Source organism: Amblyomma maculatum, chromosome 8, assembly GCF_055883805.1.
Source record: "Amblyomma maculatum isolate TAMU_Amacu chromosome 8, ASM5588380v1, whole genome shotgun sequence".
Taxonomy (NCBI): domain Eukaryota; kingdom Metazoa; phylum Arthropoda; class Arachnida; order Ixodida; family Ixodidae; genus Amblyomma; species Amblyomma maculatum.
Genome location: NC_139351.1, coordinates 107,421,159 through 107,438,453, shown reverse-complemented (window position 1 = coordinate 107,438,453; position 17,295 = coordinate 107,421,159). Strand labels below are relative to the sequence as shown.

The window sequence follows — 17,295 nt, the reverse complement described above, 5'->3', positions numbered from 1 at the left end:
TAGCGTGTACGTGTTCCTCTTGGTCTGGGCGCGTGCAGCAAAACCATTTACGGTGAAGCGTATGAGGACGGCGAGGGAGAGAGAGAGACAACTGTAGACGAAGTACATAGCGTGTACGTGTTCCTCTTGGTCTGGGCGCATGCAGCAAAACCATTTACGGTGAAGCGTTACTGCCACAACGGCTGAAGCCCATCGAATGGTCGGTCCGTTCAACTTAGGGTTCAGCTGAACTGTGCTCGTGTTCTCTACGGCGGCACGCACTGTAAGCCCACAGACTGCAAACGTCACAGTTAGCAATGCTTCTCTAGATGCTGGGCCTTAGCTAATGCAGTGGAAAAAAAATAATTCCAAGCAGAAAGGAAGATTTCAAATAAAGGCGACGTTATGAGTGCGAAGAGTGCGTTATTTTGTGAGAAGAAATTTGTTTAATTATTATGCGAGCTAATCAACGCAACCATGTCTAAATTGCCTCCCTCTGTGACGCAAATGTCCGCCAGGGCCAGTAAATAGAGAGATTTAGCCTACCGTGATCCGCGATCCGCCACCGTGGCCCTCCACCGCTCGTGGGCGGGGCGCACAAGCTGATCGGTCCCGACGCGGCAGGTCTATGTGGCGACATCAAGTATGTGGCGCCATCTATCGGCATCAAGGGGATCTGGGCATGCGCAGTGGAACGCACGGTGGCGGATCACGGTAGCGGATCGCGGATCACGGTGTGCTAAATCTTTATAATGTTCCCTGATGTACGCCGCTAGTACTATATCAACCACATACATCAGTCGGCAATCAGTCCTGTTAATGACTGTTCAATTTATTCTCCTTTCTTGGAAGCCTTCATCTCAAGGCCTGAGGTGACACTTGTCAGCAGTTTCTGTACAAATACATACAATGCTACTATTTCTGTTACCATAATAAGCACACCTTCAATCCCTGTATCTCCCGCTTGAATAGATGCTACTGAAAATGCGCAACGCAAACGCAACGAAGTCAACAAACAAAAGGGTCAGATTTAAAGAGTTTTGATAAAAACGGCTCCGCATAAAGTGGAAAAGCTGGGACACGTGGCGTCATCCCACCGCGGGATTAGGAAGCTGTTCTCCTCACTAAGGTGCGTAGCTCATACTCGACTAGCTGAAATCAGACAGCATTCATGGAGATGTTGTTTCGTAACGAAAAAAAAAAAAGCTGTTGCCGTGCGTGAACGGATACATCATCATGTTAGGCGCGACCACAGACCAGTTCAACATTTGCGAAATAAAATTTAATGGTTTTTTGACTGCCCTGAGAATTCCTATCTATCAAGCAATCGGCACGCTACATTGAAGAACAGCCCAGCATCGTTCCCTCTCTGTAGGTTTTGTAAATGCGGTGTATGTCTTGACTATTCTGGAGGTTAAATCATTCTAGCAATTCCCCGTATTGTGGTTTTAAGCTTTTCCGTGATATATCTAACCTTGTTGTGCTCCTTCACATGTTTTCAGTTAATTTTCCTGGAATACGTTATTTTTTATTTTTTTTTATCGATGTTATGCTGTCGGTGCATGGATCTACGGCATTTCCGAGCAGCAGCTGCAGACCTATAGGGTAATATATTCCTTCTCCGTCACAATGCAAATAAAGCCAATTAAAAGCCTACCATTTCGATGCTGCGTCGATGTGCGAATATTTGCCGCTTCAGAAAGCGAATCAAGCATTGTATTTTATTTTCTTCAAGAAGATAATACAGAACTATTGTTTGCGGAAGTGATTCAAAGTAACAAACTTGTTGACAAGATCACACTACGCCCTGGACAAGCAGTTCTCCGCAGAAATAAAAGATCATAAATTTCCTATTACAAGTATAAAATATGCGAGGCAAAAGAAAAATCATTTGAGCTGTAATGCAAGCATAAGTACAAAAGTGGCATTTATACCCCTACAGTTACCGAACGTTATTTAAGCTTTTGGCAAACAATTTACATCATTTGTGTACAAAGTGAACAGGCAGCTTTTTTTTTTTTTTTCTGAGTGCACGGTGCCACGGTGAGTGCACGGTGATTCCTCTGTTTCATCTTAATTTCACTTTCTTTCTTTCTTTCTTTCTTTCTTTCTTTCTTTCTTTCTTTCTTTCTTTCTTTCTTTCTTTCTTTCTTTCATTCATTCTTCCTTTCTTTCTTTCTTTTTCTTTCTTTCTCTCTTTTTTTCTTTCTCTTTCAAAAAATGAAAGAAGGAACTGCGACAAAAGGCGGTTAGGCCTGACGGGGTCACAGTTCCCCATACAGTTCCCAGCAGCGCGCAACACGGAAAACAAACGATAACAGATTGTTACAGCAAACGTGGTAATTAAACATACTGGAGTAAAACTTAAAAAAAAAAGAAACAGTGTACACTATATCCTAAAAAAGAAACAATAGCATATGGCACACAAAACACGGAAAAAAAAAAATTTGTACACTAACATAACATGATGAAAATTTGCATTTGCCAAATACAAAACCAGACTAGAACAATTATTACACTTCTAGAGTATCAACTGCTTTTTTGTGTCTCTTTTAAATCTGCGTTTAGAGAGATGGAACATTGAACATAGGGATGGGTTTTTGAGAATAGTTGGAATCTGTCTTCATGTCGCCAACAACGTCTTTGATAAACGAAGGTGAATGCAGTCGATAATATTTCGTGAAACAGAAGTAGCACGCCATCCTGCACTTTTATGCACGCATATAATTTCACACCAGTAGAAATTTTAACATTTTTTTTTTCTCGATTTCAAGCGTAGCGCGCACCTTGAAGTTATTCCCACAATCCTTCGGGCGTCTGCTAGATCGGTCGCGTCATTAGAATGTGTCTATCATCATCAATTATGACATTTTGTACAAAATTTTGCATGTCTCTACGAAGAATTTACCGGCACCATTTTGTGCTGTAAAATTAACAAATTATCTTTTTTAATGCCTGAAAGTACTATTTAAGCGAAACATATTTGTTCTCGATGAGAAACATAAAGAATGTTGATATGGGTAGGACTATGAAAATACCTGAAACAGGAACTAATGTTTTCCATCTCAAGTAGGAGTGATAACGCGCATCATTTGCATTTGGCCTAACTAAACTAAATTGGCTATCACTTTTTTCCCTCACAATTCAAGTGGCACCACGAGCAAATCAAGTGCTCCAGCGAAAAAATTTTTCAGTTTCATTGGTAACAAGTGGTTACTGAACTAAACTTCAACGATCCCTAAGAACAACTCAAGCGAAGCATTGGCGGGATGTTGCGACGTAATCTTTTAACGAGTATATCGGAGTCGAATATTCTTGAATGCACCTCAAACTATCGAACCCGTTAATGTTAGCGTTCTCTCAACCAGCAGTCCGGAACTAGCTCGTGCAGACATCCGGTTCATTACACGGGCAAGGGTAGCAAATCCCCTCACCTTCACCCTTGATTCACGACCGACCTCTGTCGTAGTCGTGCTCACCTCTCTTCCGTCCTCCCCATTCTTTCTCCCGACGGTACTGGCTACGACTGACCTAATTGGCAAACTAACCCCCCTCCATGTATTTGTGCCCACACGTGTCGTTGTGCATACGTGTACGTTGGGAAGACAGGAATGCCTTCAGGTCTGAACATGCCTAGCTGCGATGTAATGACCCGTACGTTTCGCAACCCAGCTTTACTGAGTCCTTCCAATCTGCGCTCTACTCGGATACAGTCGTCGGCTGCGGCATTCAGAGCAGTTGCGAATTGTAAATCTGCAATTGCCCGCGCGGCTTCCGTATTCTGATATTAGCGCTGAGCAGCCACGGCTGTTCTCGTGTTCTTACCAGGAGTCTCACTGAGTGTTCTTCGAGGATATCGCTGTTGCTGGAAGCTTTTCTTTCCGTGAAAACAGCGCTTATACCCCCATCTTTCGCCCATCGCCTTGATGTTAAAGGAACTATCTAAGCATTTTATGTATTCAGTGCAGTCGAATACATCGGTCCCTTCGCATGTATCGATTCCCTTGTTCGGCGTGAAAATCTCTCTTTTCAGTTCGGCAACTCCGCAAAGATGGGTACAGCTGTAAGCCATCATTTGCATTTAACACGCATTATAGCTTTAGACGATAATCATGGCAGCTCCAGTTATATATATATATATATATTCATTGGACCAAGAGTCATGATCCTTCCGGTGTTCGTAGTATAATAGTCGATAGTAGGCTTTTGAAAGCATCTCTCTTGCTGAGGCGCTCTTTGTGAACCGCTCCTTCTACACCTACAAGCGTGGAGTTATTGTTTAAAATGATCTTTTGAAGCTATATTTCCCCGGGTGCTTTAGAATAACCTGCCAAACCACATTTATATCCTGATTTGTTCTGCGCTGAAACTTGTATTTCCAACTGAAAAATCACACGGTATATGAAAAGGCTTAGTAGCACCAAAGCGATAGTAAATCGTGACCTAAACCGTTAGGTAAAAAACAAATAGGGCTTTATGATTCGGCTGACCATGCATGCTGACAGTCCTTAGGGTGTTTTTTTTTTTTTTTTTTTTTTTTTTGCGATAGCAATACTGCGCCAGGTTTCGAACCGTCGCGTGGTCCCGGCGGAGGCCATGCTTGACCATGAACAGCCGAGGAGGAGGAGGAGGAGGAGGAGGAGGAGGAGGAGGAGGAGGAGGAGGAGGAGGAGGAGGAGGAGGAGGAGGAGGAGGAGGAGGAGGAGGAGGAGGAGGAGGAGGAGGAGCAGAAGAAGAAGAAGAAGAAGAAGTAGAAGAAGACTGATAATTTACGTTCTCGCGTCATACTCTTAAAGGATAAGCTTAAGTGTCCCCAATAATTTAGCACCTTGATAGGCGGGATAGAGAAATAATGTAGCAGGCAAAAGAAGCTTCCGCCTTTGCTATCGCAATTCAGCTAGGGTTAACCAGAGTTAAACCACAACTAATTTTTTATTCCTTTTACTGTTCTGCAGTCTATTATTATGTATCATTCGCCAAAAACTGATGAGAGGGGAAAATACGTCATTTTATACCTTATTCCGCGGGTTCCACATCTAAGCAACGACTGATTAAGCGCGACCAATTAACATCACATCAAACTCGACATCACAGGCACATTTCAGACCTAGATCCATTCTGTTTCGTCGCATTCAATACATAATCTTTGGAAATAGCACGTTGGGAAGCCACACATTTATGTTAACGTTGTGTTGTTCTTCCATTACGTATTCAGTGATTCGTTTCCTGTATAGTCATTACTGCTCTTTGGGATTCAACCGGTAAATTAGCAATAAAAATTTTCGTGCAGATTTATTTCCCTGATTTTTCAACCGGTCATTATGCACCTTGAGCAAAAAATCATCCAACGATCCCTTCAGGACTTTTTTCCCGAATCGCGCTGCATTGCTTCGTGTTCTCACCCATTCGGACACTGTAGAAACCTTGTGAGCGCCTGCGGAAATTAATAGTTTTGTGTTGTATTATTATATTAATTAGATCCGTCGAGGCTTGCGTGAACCTACCTGCTGAAGGTATCTTTAAGCATGAAATGCTTTCACACTCTGATCGGACCTTGAGGTGATGTCGAACAAAGACCGAGAGCGGACACCTGGGTACCGATTCTTCCTCATCCGGGGCGCCGAAACTTGAACATCCGGGCAGACGAGTTCCCTGCTTTCTAAGGCTTCCGCTCCCTCCCCAGGAATGGCGTAACAATGCGACACACTCGCGTGTAGAACGCCTCCCGACGCCTTCGGTCGATGCGGCTGACGTTCGAAGCGCTCTCGGCCATTTCATTTCGAATCAATTCCGTCCCTGTGTTGCAGCGTCAGCTCACGGCGTTTCCCTTTTTAGCAGACGGTTGCATACGCGGTCTGGGGAGTACTCGAACGCGCTGCTTCTCCTTCATCTTTATCAGGCCAGCGTCCATTCGTGGCAGCGTACGCTTCTCAATCGCTCTGCCTTTCAATGTCGGCACAGTGACAGCTACTTAAGCCGAGAAATGGAGCCCTATGAAAGGCGAGGTAGAAAGCGTCTTGTTGAAAGAGATCATTTTGAGAGTTATACGCCACTACAAAAGCCTGCTAGCACCTTTCGACAACGCCCGTCGCCATTTCATGCTTACTCTAGATTACCCGAAAGGCAGTAACGTTTGAAAGGGACTCACTTGGCAGGCAGAGGTTCTCGACGTACTCGGCGTTGGAGTCCGGCTTGTATCCCTTTGGATTCATGTACCTGGTCTCGGGGCTCAGTCGGCACAACTGCGCGGCGCGGTCGTAGGTGGCCGCGCGACACACAATGCCAATCTCGGACAGGCACTTGTCTTCACACTCGGTGCGATTGGAGGCGTACACCTCCTTGTCTCCCGCACCCTCCATCCGGTAGCCGGGACTCCGGTCGAACACGTACAGCCGACTTGAACACTCGGTGATCACCTTGCTAGCTGCGAGGGGATGCACCGCGGTGGAAGAACGGTGAGGGTGTGACAGTCAGTTTCTCAACTGACTAAACGAACACAAAGCGCTCTTGTCAGTGCAGTGGAAAAAAAAAAAGAGGATAGAGAAAATTGGGGTGAGATAGATGCATACCAAACTCGTGTACAACAATCCAGGTAGACCCTGTCGTCTCCTTGAAAGAAAATGGAATTTAAGGTACTCGGAACACATTAAAAAAGAAACGCCGGTTGTACCTGAGGGGACCCTCAAATTTGAATTTGCACACATTAAAGCAAAGCCGCCTCTTGAGGAGCCCTTCTGCCCTTCTCTGAGAGGCACTTTAGTAACGTTGACGCGACATTGACAAGTCCAACTAAAGCAATTGCTACAGTTAGCAAGCAAAGCCGTTAAAGCCGCCTCTTGAGGAGCCCTTCTGCCCTTCTCTGAGAGGCACTTTAGTAACGTTGACGCGACATTGACAAGTCCAACTAAAGCAATTGCTACAGTTAGCAAGCTTTTGTTTAGCGCTTTATTGCGAGTATTTTGCATTGCTGAAGTTTAAAAAAGGTTCGTGGTTCGGTGTTACTGTATTCGAATAATAGCTAGAAAAATATTTGCTGCCGCTATAATAATGAATACGAAAAATACTAAAGACCTACGGCAAAAACAATTATCGCTGTGGCATAAGTTTTGGCGCTTACAGTGTCCCATACAACATTCGCTGCACACTATACTTTCAGCAGTAACGATTTCCTAGCCTCAGCTTTTACCGATCATCTCTCAATATCTGCTGTGTGTGAAATGAACTTCCAGTCCTCTTCTTTTTCAATCGCTTTGTTCTCCTTTCCACCCGTTGATTAACCTCGCTGATTTTCCTCCCTTCTACCTCTATGTACATCTGCATTGTCCCTGTAACGTCTAAGCACTTTATGCAAGAAGAAGAAGACTGTAAGGTACGTCCGTGCTGTAAGGTACGCCCAACACTTCTCCGACTTTTGTCTGCACTTGCGTTCTTTGTTTTGCCCTACAACGATATGGTGAAATATTGCCATGGAGCAGCGCTCACAGGAGAGGCAGACTTCGTTGAAGTGCCAGGCGTTGTTCTGGCGAACGAGCGTTTCGCCACCATCGGGCGACGCCCGGTCGTAGTAGAGGTAGCAAACGGACTCCTCGAACTCGACGGGTGCCGATCCCGTCGCCTGCGCGGCCGTGGCAGGCCTCCGACGGCCCGGCATGAAGTCGAACGACAGGCACTGGGCCACGGCCGTGGTCCTGTCCTCCTGGCACCGGCGGACGCACTCTTCCAGCACCTTCACAGGCTGCTCGGCGCGCGTGATCTGGGCGAAAGGAGCGTATTTTAAGATAGTGTTCGTGTTCCCGTCTATTCTGTCATTCATATCCTAGGTGCACTCTAAGAAATGTAACAAAATCAATCATCGCTCTTATAGAGTGACTATATCAGAGTGAGCATATCAGATATTTATTATACGGGGGGTTTCACTGTATTGATTACATATTAATTCACACCTCAGATTAATGTAATTAGAGTGTGTTAAGTAATTCGGTATGTTTCTAGAAAAGGAACTGAGTATAACAAATTACCGGTGTGTACTGACCACAGCTCCAATGGTTCAGTACTCGCTGAAACATGAAAACAATCTTTTCAAGATGCTGCTCTTGTATTGTTAAAAGTTATGCTTTTTCCTATCATGGTTTGATATCTGTGCTTTAATCTGTACTGGGTTTAAACCTCTGCCCTTAAATCCAGTGACACTGTATACTGTTATTAAACGAAATTGCGCAGTTAAAAAAATTACGCTAAGAAGATTCACCATGGGGCATGTCATACGCCGGGATCGGACTGATCAACTTTAAAAGGGGTGCTCTGCAGCTGTTATAATAGCGTTACTAACATTTAGTAGTGAATAAATTAGTTCGTTTGCGTGTTCAGGCCGTACAATAGGTGTTTACGAGGCAGCAAGCTCGGCATAAAATTAGAGAGAATCCTCAGATCACAGAACAGGCAAAGATCTTGTTATCCTACCGAACGCTTTTTCTGGAATACCTTGCTGCCGTAGTGTGTTTGTTTGTTCGTTTATATTAAGTCATTGCATCCGAATTTCGGGATACATTAACAAAATTCAGTCGCTATTATGCTTGCTTTACGCAGTTGAATCGCTCTTCGTACTCACCAGTTCGACGCGCTGCCGCCCGCCGCCGAACCCAGCGCTGAGCTTGTAGTCGGAAATTTTTTCGTAGACTAGTTTCCCGACCCCGTTGTTGCAACTCTGAGCTGCGAGAGGGAAGGAAAAAAAGGCGGAACACGCCACATCAAACGGCAATTCTAGTCAAGCGGTGCGCCTAAGCACTGGTTATAAACGGTAAATTTTGGTTAACTATAAGGTTTATCAGAACACTAGGCATGCCAATCGGAGGCCTTTCTCGTTATCATCCCTGTCTTCCCTCCTCCTCCCTATCTATATCAAGCATGCAAAGAAATGATAACCTGGCGACGTCTCAACATTTCCATTCCTGCGTCGTCGCGTACAATGATTTTTGTTTTTCTTGACAATCCCGAAACAGACTAACGAATGATGATACTTTTTAATAAAGTTGAAGTGCTGCTGTTGTTTTTTTCTTGCAGATTATCATTCGTGTCTTTTCAAAGATATGTTTATTACAGGCGATAGGAATAAAAAAAAAGAACATTTTACCCTACAGCTAAGATTAAGCTGGAGAGAAATGCACAGAGCCTGGTTGACTAACTTTTAGTGCCACCAGCACCCAAGAGCGCCCGCTGCAACCATATTAAAACTTCGGCGTACTGACCTTTCACGGCTCCGCATGCTGCCAAATTGTTCAGCATTAAAATTGCTACGCAGAAGGACACACTATGTATGCCTAGCTGAAAAATTTAGGGAACCGTTCAGCTTCCCCTGTAAGGATATGACGCGACAACCCTATAATGGCTTCCGCATCCTCTAGCGGATCCTCGTTAGCCTAGACCGGCCCCCGTCTATGTGTACAGGACCGTTCACTCTTAGGGGGAACAGGCGTGCAGGTGGTCGCTCACTTTGAAGCGCCTTTGCGTCCCCACGCGGCTGCACATAGGAGCAAAGTGGCGCTGACAGAGATCGGACCTAGAAAAGGTACATCGCACGGGCTGTCATTTTGCTTCGTTACGCGGTCGGATAGGACGCTTTGAAGAGAGAGGCAACGTGCTCGGGTGTTCCCCCTAAGAATGGACGACCCTGTATTTCGCTACTCACTTATTACTACCTTAATTTGTACCTTTTTTTTTTCTCGCGCATGCTCGGTACCATGCAAACTACCACACTATATGAAAGAACCGGTCTGACGTCGATATAAAGTCCCACTTTCATTAAGCATTACGACGCCGTGCCTGCGCGGCTTGAACATTCGTGTGGCACCAGGGTTTTAAACTTTGTTTATCAGAGTTCAGAGCAGTGAACTCATGGCTTCAAAAAAATCGATACTTGAGTGCATTGGAACAAAAACTGGTTCTTGTGTAGAAAACTTCAGACAATTAAGCACACGTTCTTATGTTGTTGGGATGCCTTGTTATACTAAAACGTGCTTCGCTGATACTAAAGATTTGCTGCTTACAAAGCATGAAATACGGTATTTGGCAGGCGCCATTCCTTGTAATCAAACAATGTTGCTGGTCCTTTATTATGGCATCCGGCTGGTTCATTTGCACTGTGACATAACACGCATGAACTGTTTGCTACTATTTTACAAAGAATGCTTGCAAATGGGGTGACCTAATGAAAAGATATAGGGAGGTAGACTGCAGTCCTGTTTTGGACCTCCTTGATGAATCACGATGATTTCTTTTTTTATTACACATGGCTGGCAAACCGGAAGTCCAGCGACTGATTGTGTTGTTAGCCTTTTTTATTTTTTGTCACCAGCATCGTAACAGAGAGAAAACAAAAAAGAAATACAGCGTGGCCTCGTGGCAGCGTCGAGGCCACGCTGGAGATCACAGAGAGTTTAATTCTCGCCTTAGTACAATTCTTGAACGCAAATAAACTTCTTTCATCATCAACCTGACTATACCAGCTGCAGGGCGAAGGCCTCTCCCATATTTCTCCAATTAACCCGATTCTGTGCTAGCTGCATCCACTTGACCCCTGTGGACTTCTTAACCTCATCCGCCCACCTATCTTTCTGCTGCCCCCTGCTACGCTTTCCTTCCCTTGGAATCCAGTTTGTTACCCTCAGCGACTATCGGTTATCCTCTCTTCGCACTACATGTCCTGCCCATGCCCATTTCTTCTTCTTGATTTCCACCAGAATGTCAGTAACTTGAGCTATTTCCTTGACCCACTCTGCACCCTTCCTATCTCTCAATGTTACCCCTACCATTTTTCGTTCCATAGCCCTCTGCGTTGTCCTCAACTTAAGTAGAACCCTTTTGGTTAGCTTCCACTTTTCAGCCCCATAGGTGAGTACAGGTAATATGCAACTGTTGTATACTTTCCTTTTGAGCGATATCGGTAAGCTGCTAGTCATAATCTGCGAGTGCTTGCCAGTGGATGGGATGGAAGCGCATTTGGCAAGCACTGGCAAGCAATCGCAATCTTCTTTATACGCTTACATATTGTAATGAAATATAAGTCATGTTGGGAGCTTCCTGTCACAACACGCGATAAATTTGAATCGCTCCTCTATTCTACCACTACACGTGCGACGTCAAACGTCGTGTAGTTTCCGACCAAAGCGGATTGTCCGTCCACGCCGCAGTGTTCAGAAGAGCCTTGAAGCTGTCAAGATAAGATGACTCGCCAGCATCAGTGCGCCTTTTTCACACCAGGCCCGAGAAAACGACCTCGGAGCTGTCCAGTGTCAGAATCGCGCACCTGCCCGCGTGAATGGAGCACGCACCCCGCACGGCCGTTGATTTCCGTCCCTTCGAGTTGGCGCCTGTGCTTGCTTTCTCGTTCTGGTCGACGCGTAAAATATATACCTCGCTCCCCAAGCCGTCGCTTTTCCATGGCCCCGGCAGACGCAACCGGAAAACACGTTATGCGGGAGCAACCGATGTGACCGCCACTATTAATCTCGCCGACGCATTCCGGAAGTAAACGCTCGCCGCGACGTCTGGCGGAAGAAAAAAAGAGAAATAAAAATCATCTCAGAGAACGCCCCCGTCTTTGTCCCTACTACCTTTATCCTGCCTCGTTAGCGAATGTTTTTCTCATTCTATTTTTTTTTTTTTATTTCATCTCCTCTACTGCACGAAGGTGCATAAGAGCAGCATCGAGCGCGAGAAGGTGGAATTTTTTGTTGTCGTTGTAACGCTTAGTGTTCTCTTTTTTTTTCCTTCGTTCCAGCAAATTCATTTCACGCGCACTTTCCCGCACACTCCGCGACTCTCCGCCACCCCCTACTGACGCCCCAAAAGCTCCGCCGATTCTCCCAGCTACGCTACCCTCCCCCTCGTCCTTTCCCCCGCCTGTTCTTTTTGCCCCAGCGCCAACGTCCGATTGTCATGGAAAGCAGAATGTCCTCGCAACACGATCATTCAACTCAGGGTCAGCTAACGGCCGATGCGACACGCAGATAGCCGGACCACCTTTTGCTAGCCCTGTAACAGTCGCGGTGCTACCTGGTCTGTTTGCCTAAACGTGTTGCTTCATACTGTAGAGTACCTGCATTTGCTTTTACTCTCTTATTGATGTTTTAAATGCAAATCGTGTTTCCGTGTCATCGCTTCAGAGGAGGGGAGATGAAAGAAGTTCGTGCCTTTCGCGACGGTACCAGTCGTTTTTGGTTCAAGGTAATCAACGTACGCGTGACGCCCGCTCGAATACGGGCGGGTTCTGCTGTGGCCTACATAGACTGACAACATTGTTGTTTTTTAGGTATTGTGTCCTGAATTCAGCGAAGAAGCACGCGCCGTTTGCAGCCTTTGTTAGTTATTTTTTTCTTTTTTAATTTTAGTCGCCTTATTGTATCAGGTGCTTGTCAGATTAGGTATTAGGTTGGGCAAATAAATGAGGCAGCGACAGTACGTGTCGCTGCCAAAGTAAACGTGAAGCTGGCGTTCGGTTATGTTAGGAAACCATTAAAACCTTGTTTAGAAGATTTCAGCTAGGAAATTGCAGTGAATTTCTTTTTTCTTTTACGTTCTGTATTTCATGAGGTGAAGTTTGAGAACTCCTTGACAAAACACATTTAATAATGCTGGCGCGAGCTTGGAACTTAATGGCACTGTTCCTTATACATTTCGGGGCTTTCTTATTCAAATCGTATGGCCTCACGTAAGTTACACAGTGAAACGATAATTAATAATAAGACGACAAGTGAAAACGGCGATGCAGGCGACTGTGTGACAAACAATTTTCAGTATAATTATATTAATATGGCAGTTTGAAAACGAACTACAAAATCGCGAAAGCCCAAATGCATTGTGAGAACTCACCAGAAAAAAAATTGGCAAGCAACACCATTGGTATACAGTTTTCTTTTTCGCATTACTGTATCTAAGTAGACTTAAATGCACCCCTAGAAGTTTTTCCCGTGAGCAAGGATCATCTCTTGTCTAATATGCACGTTCCCTACGGCGTGTCATTTATAACGTATGGAAGGTGAATCCTTGTTTTACATATTACCGCAGAGTGCGCAGTTGTGGCCGGCACTGCAACTAGAACTTTATAGAGGTAGCTAATATAAATCACAACAAGTACTAACAGGCGTAAGAATGCCTACAAGTTTAGAAACCGAGTTGGTCGGCAACGGTGCTGACATCTCCTCACTGAAATCCCTCTTGGCGCCGACTTCAATTTGGGCGTAAACTATTAACTATATCTGCACTGATACATTTTATTTTTTATTTATTTCGCAATACTACACGCCGTATTAGCCCAAGCAAGAAGAGCGCGGTACAGAAAGCCCAACGTTACATGACAACAAATGCTACATTGAATGCAACACGTTATAAAGCGAAAATAGGAAAGATGTCATAGCAATGCAAGTGTCATTTAAAGGTTGAAATCTTTCATTATTAAAAAAAAATCGTCGTTTATTCATTAAACAAAAAACAATTTCAGGGTTTCTTCCACGTCAGGAAAGCGACAAGCAGATTCAGGAAACGAGTTGTAATAAGTTGACTGAGGGGAAAACTGTCCTTAAATAAGTTTGTTCTAGCAAGAAAATAAAAATAGTTGTAAGAATTATTGCTGAATAAGAAGGGAGTAATGCTACGTTCACCTGCCAAGTGATGTAACTTACGTTGTCTAGAATGGCTAAATGCTTTATTCGAGTAAATAACGATGGTAAGCTAGGGTAGAAAAGGAAGGTGGTTTGCGATGTAGCATATAAACAGTCCACAAAGGTTACAGTGTCGCTATATAAAAGGGTCTTCCAGGTTGTACGTATCTACTGCCGTGACTAAAATTTCTCTTTCCCTCATTAGAGCTAAGAATCGTCTTGGTATCCGTTATAGCGAAGTACCATCGTTGCTTAAATGTAAACTCTACTGCATCGCTTGGTTTCTCTCTGTTAAACAGTGTAGCAGATGGTCAAGCTGTGCTGGAATGGAAAGATGAGAAGAGCGCTGATAGATGGAACGGAAATAAGGGACAAACCCATGTAAAGAACGGCTCAGCTCTCTTCCTCAAGCAATGTCCTCATGTCATAAAATTTGTCTGCCGTATCTTGATTCTATTTTTTTTTTTTTAGATTCACTTTTTAGCCTGTATGCTAATTGTCAGCAGCGCATTTTAGACTAAAGCTGGCCAGTACGACTGCGAACAATTTGAAAAGGAACGACGTTTTTTTTTTTTTTTTTTAACGATATTTATTGCCTCAGGGCATCAGTTGGATATGAGATGAAGAATGAAGAAGTGAAAGAGGTACACTTGGTCCTCACTAAATAGCTAAATGTATTTTTACTACTGAGACCAGTTCGGAAAGATATAGAAGAGAAACTGTGCCTAAAAAGAAGCAGTTTCGAAGAATTCGAAAAGTAAGAGGGTGATCCTAATTCGGAAGCTATCCTTTGTGGCATAATCCAAAAACTACGTGTCTCTTTACAAGTCCAATGCTTCAATGCCTTCTCCAGCCAACTACCCTAACTTTTCAGGCTATTGCAACCAATGACAGTTAGTCCAAAAATAAGCCCAGAGGAGAACTGTAAACAAAACAAAACAAAAAAGTTTTCAAGGTCCCAAAGCGTTCTAAACGATCAGCACTTATACCGCTTTTGGATACATATATGTAAAAGGAAAACAGTACAGTTCGGTTTATAGTCTTTATCGTCCTAAAAGCGAATCAGACATCGAAGGACGCTGTAGTGGAGGTCATGAGACAGTTTCGGCCAACTGGTTGCTTTAACGTGCTCTGACAAAACACAGTAAACGTTTCTAGTTCACTGAAACGTGGCAGCCGTAGCCCGGATCTATTTCCGGTCGCCTGCTTCGGTAGTCAAACAACCACTGAAACACGACTGCGGGAGCTCACGATAGTTGGATATGAAAGTACACATTTCTGACAGATATACAGGCCGATGCGCACATGAAAGGAAGTTCCTGTGGAGAAGGAAGAATTCTAATATACTACGACAGGAAGTCTACTTTCTTCTGTTGCTACATCACCATCTTCTATATAATTCTGTCTCCCCTTTTCTTATGGCAACTAAGGCAGCTCACTTTTCATCCTTCTGTAATTTTCCCGACCTACCTGGCTGATATTGCTTTGTTCTGGTGGTACTACGCAGGGGATGAAAAAAAAAAAGCTAATCTGGACCCTGTAAATAATTTTCATTTAACGGGTTAATTCTCGTATTAGTTTAATTTAATTAGCAGCCTTTCTTAGATCATAGTTGCTATAGCAACGTGGCCAGTGAGAGCTGGGCCTGGTAGCATTCCCTTGCGAACGGCGGCTAGCTGCGCCTGGTCCCGCTGCGCGGACGCGTATAACGGTATAACCGTGTACGCTTAATTGCCCCCTCGCGTTTCCGGGCGATGGGCACTGTGCGGTCGCTTCCTGAAAAGAGCGTCCCGGCTCTCCGGACGTCCGGCCAGTAGTCAGTCAACCCCCCACGCCCATTCCCCTTCTCTCTCCGTATCCACACAGTCACTCCTTTCTCTCACCCGTTCTCTTCCTTTCCCTCGAATCTCTATGCTCCCTGTGTGGACAGTGGAGGTATTTCGTAGGTGCATTGGTGCCTGCAGCGGCATGCTGAGTCTCTCTGTGTGTGCCCAGCGCGCCAATGTGTGCGTGTGTGTGCTAGAGGCGAGCGCGTCGTCTTTTCAGCCTTTCGGGTGCCGCCGACCTCCGGTATCTTTTTAAAGCAATTTTTTTGTTTGCCTCCAAAAATGTAAAAAGAAGAAACAGACGACCCTTTTGTTGCCACCGGCTGTGCTAGGACGCCACTGCAAAAGGCAACTTCTCTTTGACGCGACCAGGGTTTTTCGGCACTTTTGATATTTAACGCGCGTGCGTGGAATGCGCTTTTTCGTACGCCACTGAATGAAGCGAAGGAAAAAGACGGGAACGGAGCGACGAGGGTTTCCAGTTTACCGCTGTGGCTAGTAAAGGCATCACCATGCAGGGCACGGCCACCGAGCGGACGGAATACGTATGCACTCGCCAGCTTTCTCCCGCAGCTTTTAAGAGAAAAAATGTAGCGAAGAATGGGAGGATTTAAGATCGCCCTTATCTATTTCGTGATAAGATAGCAAATATGTGAGGTCACCCAGTTTTGAGTAACCTAAGGCACACAGGACAGCTGCTGTTTGAAGCCAGAAACTTTGCTGCGACCTCGGTATCTCCGCACAGAGTGACCTTCTCGACGAAGCTAAGAGCACCGTTCTCTTTGCTTCCAGTAATAATAATAATAATAATAATAATAATAATAATAATAATAATAATAATAATAATAATAATAATAATAATAATAATAATAATAATAATAATAATAATAATAATAATAATAATAATAATAATAATAATAATAATAATAATAATAATAATAATAATAATAATAATAATAATAATAATAATAATAATAATAATAATAATAATAATAATAATAATAATAATAATAATAATAATAATAAGCCGTAACTCCTAAGTCACTGCAGCAGGTACTGTTCAGTCTTTTTTTTTTTTTAACGATATTTACTGTTCAGTCTTCTCCAGTGCAGAGCTTCACTTCACGGCCTTACAATGGGTCTGGTTCCTGATGAAGTTGCCTTTACGCGTCTGACAGTTTGCTAAACAACTAACCAATTTGCTAAACTATTAACGCGATAGCATAAGAGGCCCCGTTCCCCGAGACTCTGGCGTCAGCGCAGCGTTGGCCTTGTGAATGAAAACTCACGAGCATGGCACTGGCAGCGGTAGCTGAAAGCTGACCTGGCCACGCAGTGATTGGCCTGTCAATACGGACAGCTCCTTTCAGATGAGAGGGTGATAGCAGAATCAGCCTGCCAGGACATTTGTATTCACTTAATTACCCCTAGACCACGCAGGCACGTTCGTAAAGCTAGGTTAAAGCGGGGCTTTATATGTGGGCTGGTAGCCTCCGCTATCACGTCATACCCTTAAAGGATGAGCTTAAGTGTACTCCTTAAATTTTTTTCATGCCAACGTCAAGTAGAAAATGTCTTTCTCCAGGAGCACAACACATTTAATGCAGGAATACATTTCACGGCTACTGTTTTACCTTTCTTTGTCTCTGTGCGTACACACCGCGAGGTTATTGCTATTTCAAGTGCACCAAACAAATTCAGCAAAATGTTAAAGATAGTAAGACCGACGCCCAATTTCTCTTGGAGGTTTCTATAACCAAAAGCGAGCCAGTGAGACAAAAAGAAAATTGGGTTCATTTCAGTGTGGGCGGAGCCGAACCCAGGATCTTGGGAAT

General features: G+C 44.3%; 1 protein-coding gene across 4 annotated transcripts in view; it reads right to left on the bottom strand.

The window, feature by feature from the left end:
- LOC146182139 (uncharacterized) overlaps positions 1-17,295 on the bottom strand; it is a 96,632-nt gene that overhangs the window by 39,344 nt on the left and 39,993 nt on the right. For all 4 annotated transcript variants that reach the window (XM_084577155.1, XM_084577152.1, XM_084577153.1 and 1 more), the window contains 3 exons: positions 8,588-8,688; positions 7,462-7,732; positions 6,128-6,403 (listed from right to left, as the gene is read on the bottom strand). In XM_084577155.1, the coding sequence (XP_084433281.1) occupies positions 6,128-6,403; positions 7,462-7,732; positions 8,588-8,688 (648 nt within the window). The remainder of the gene's footprint in view (positions 1-6,127; positions 6,404-7,461; positions 7,733-8,587; positions 8,689-17,295) is intronic.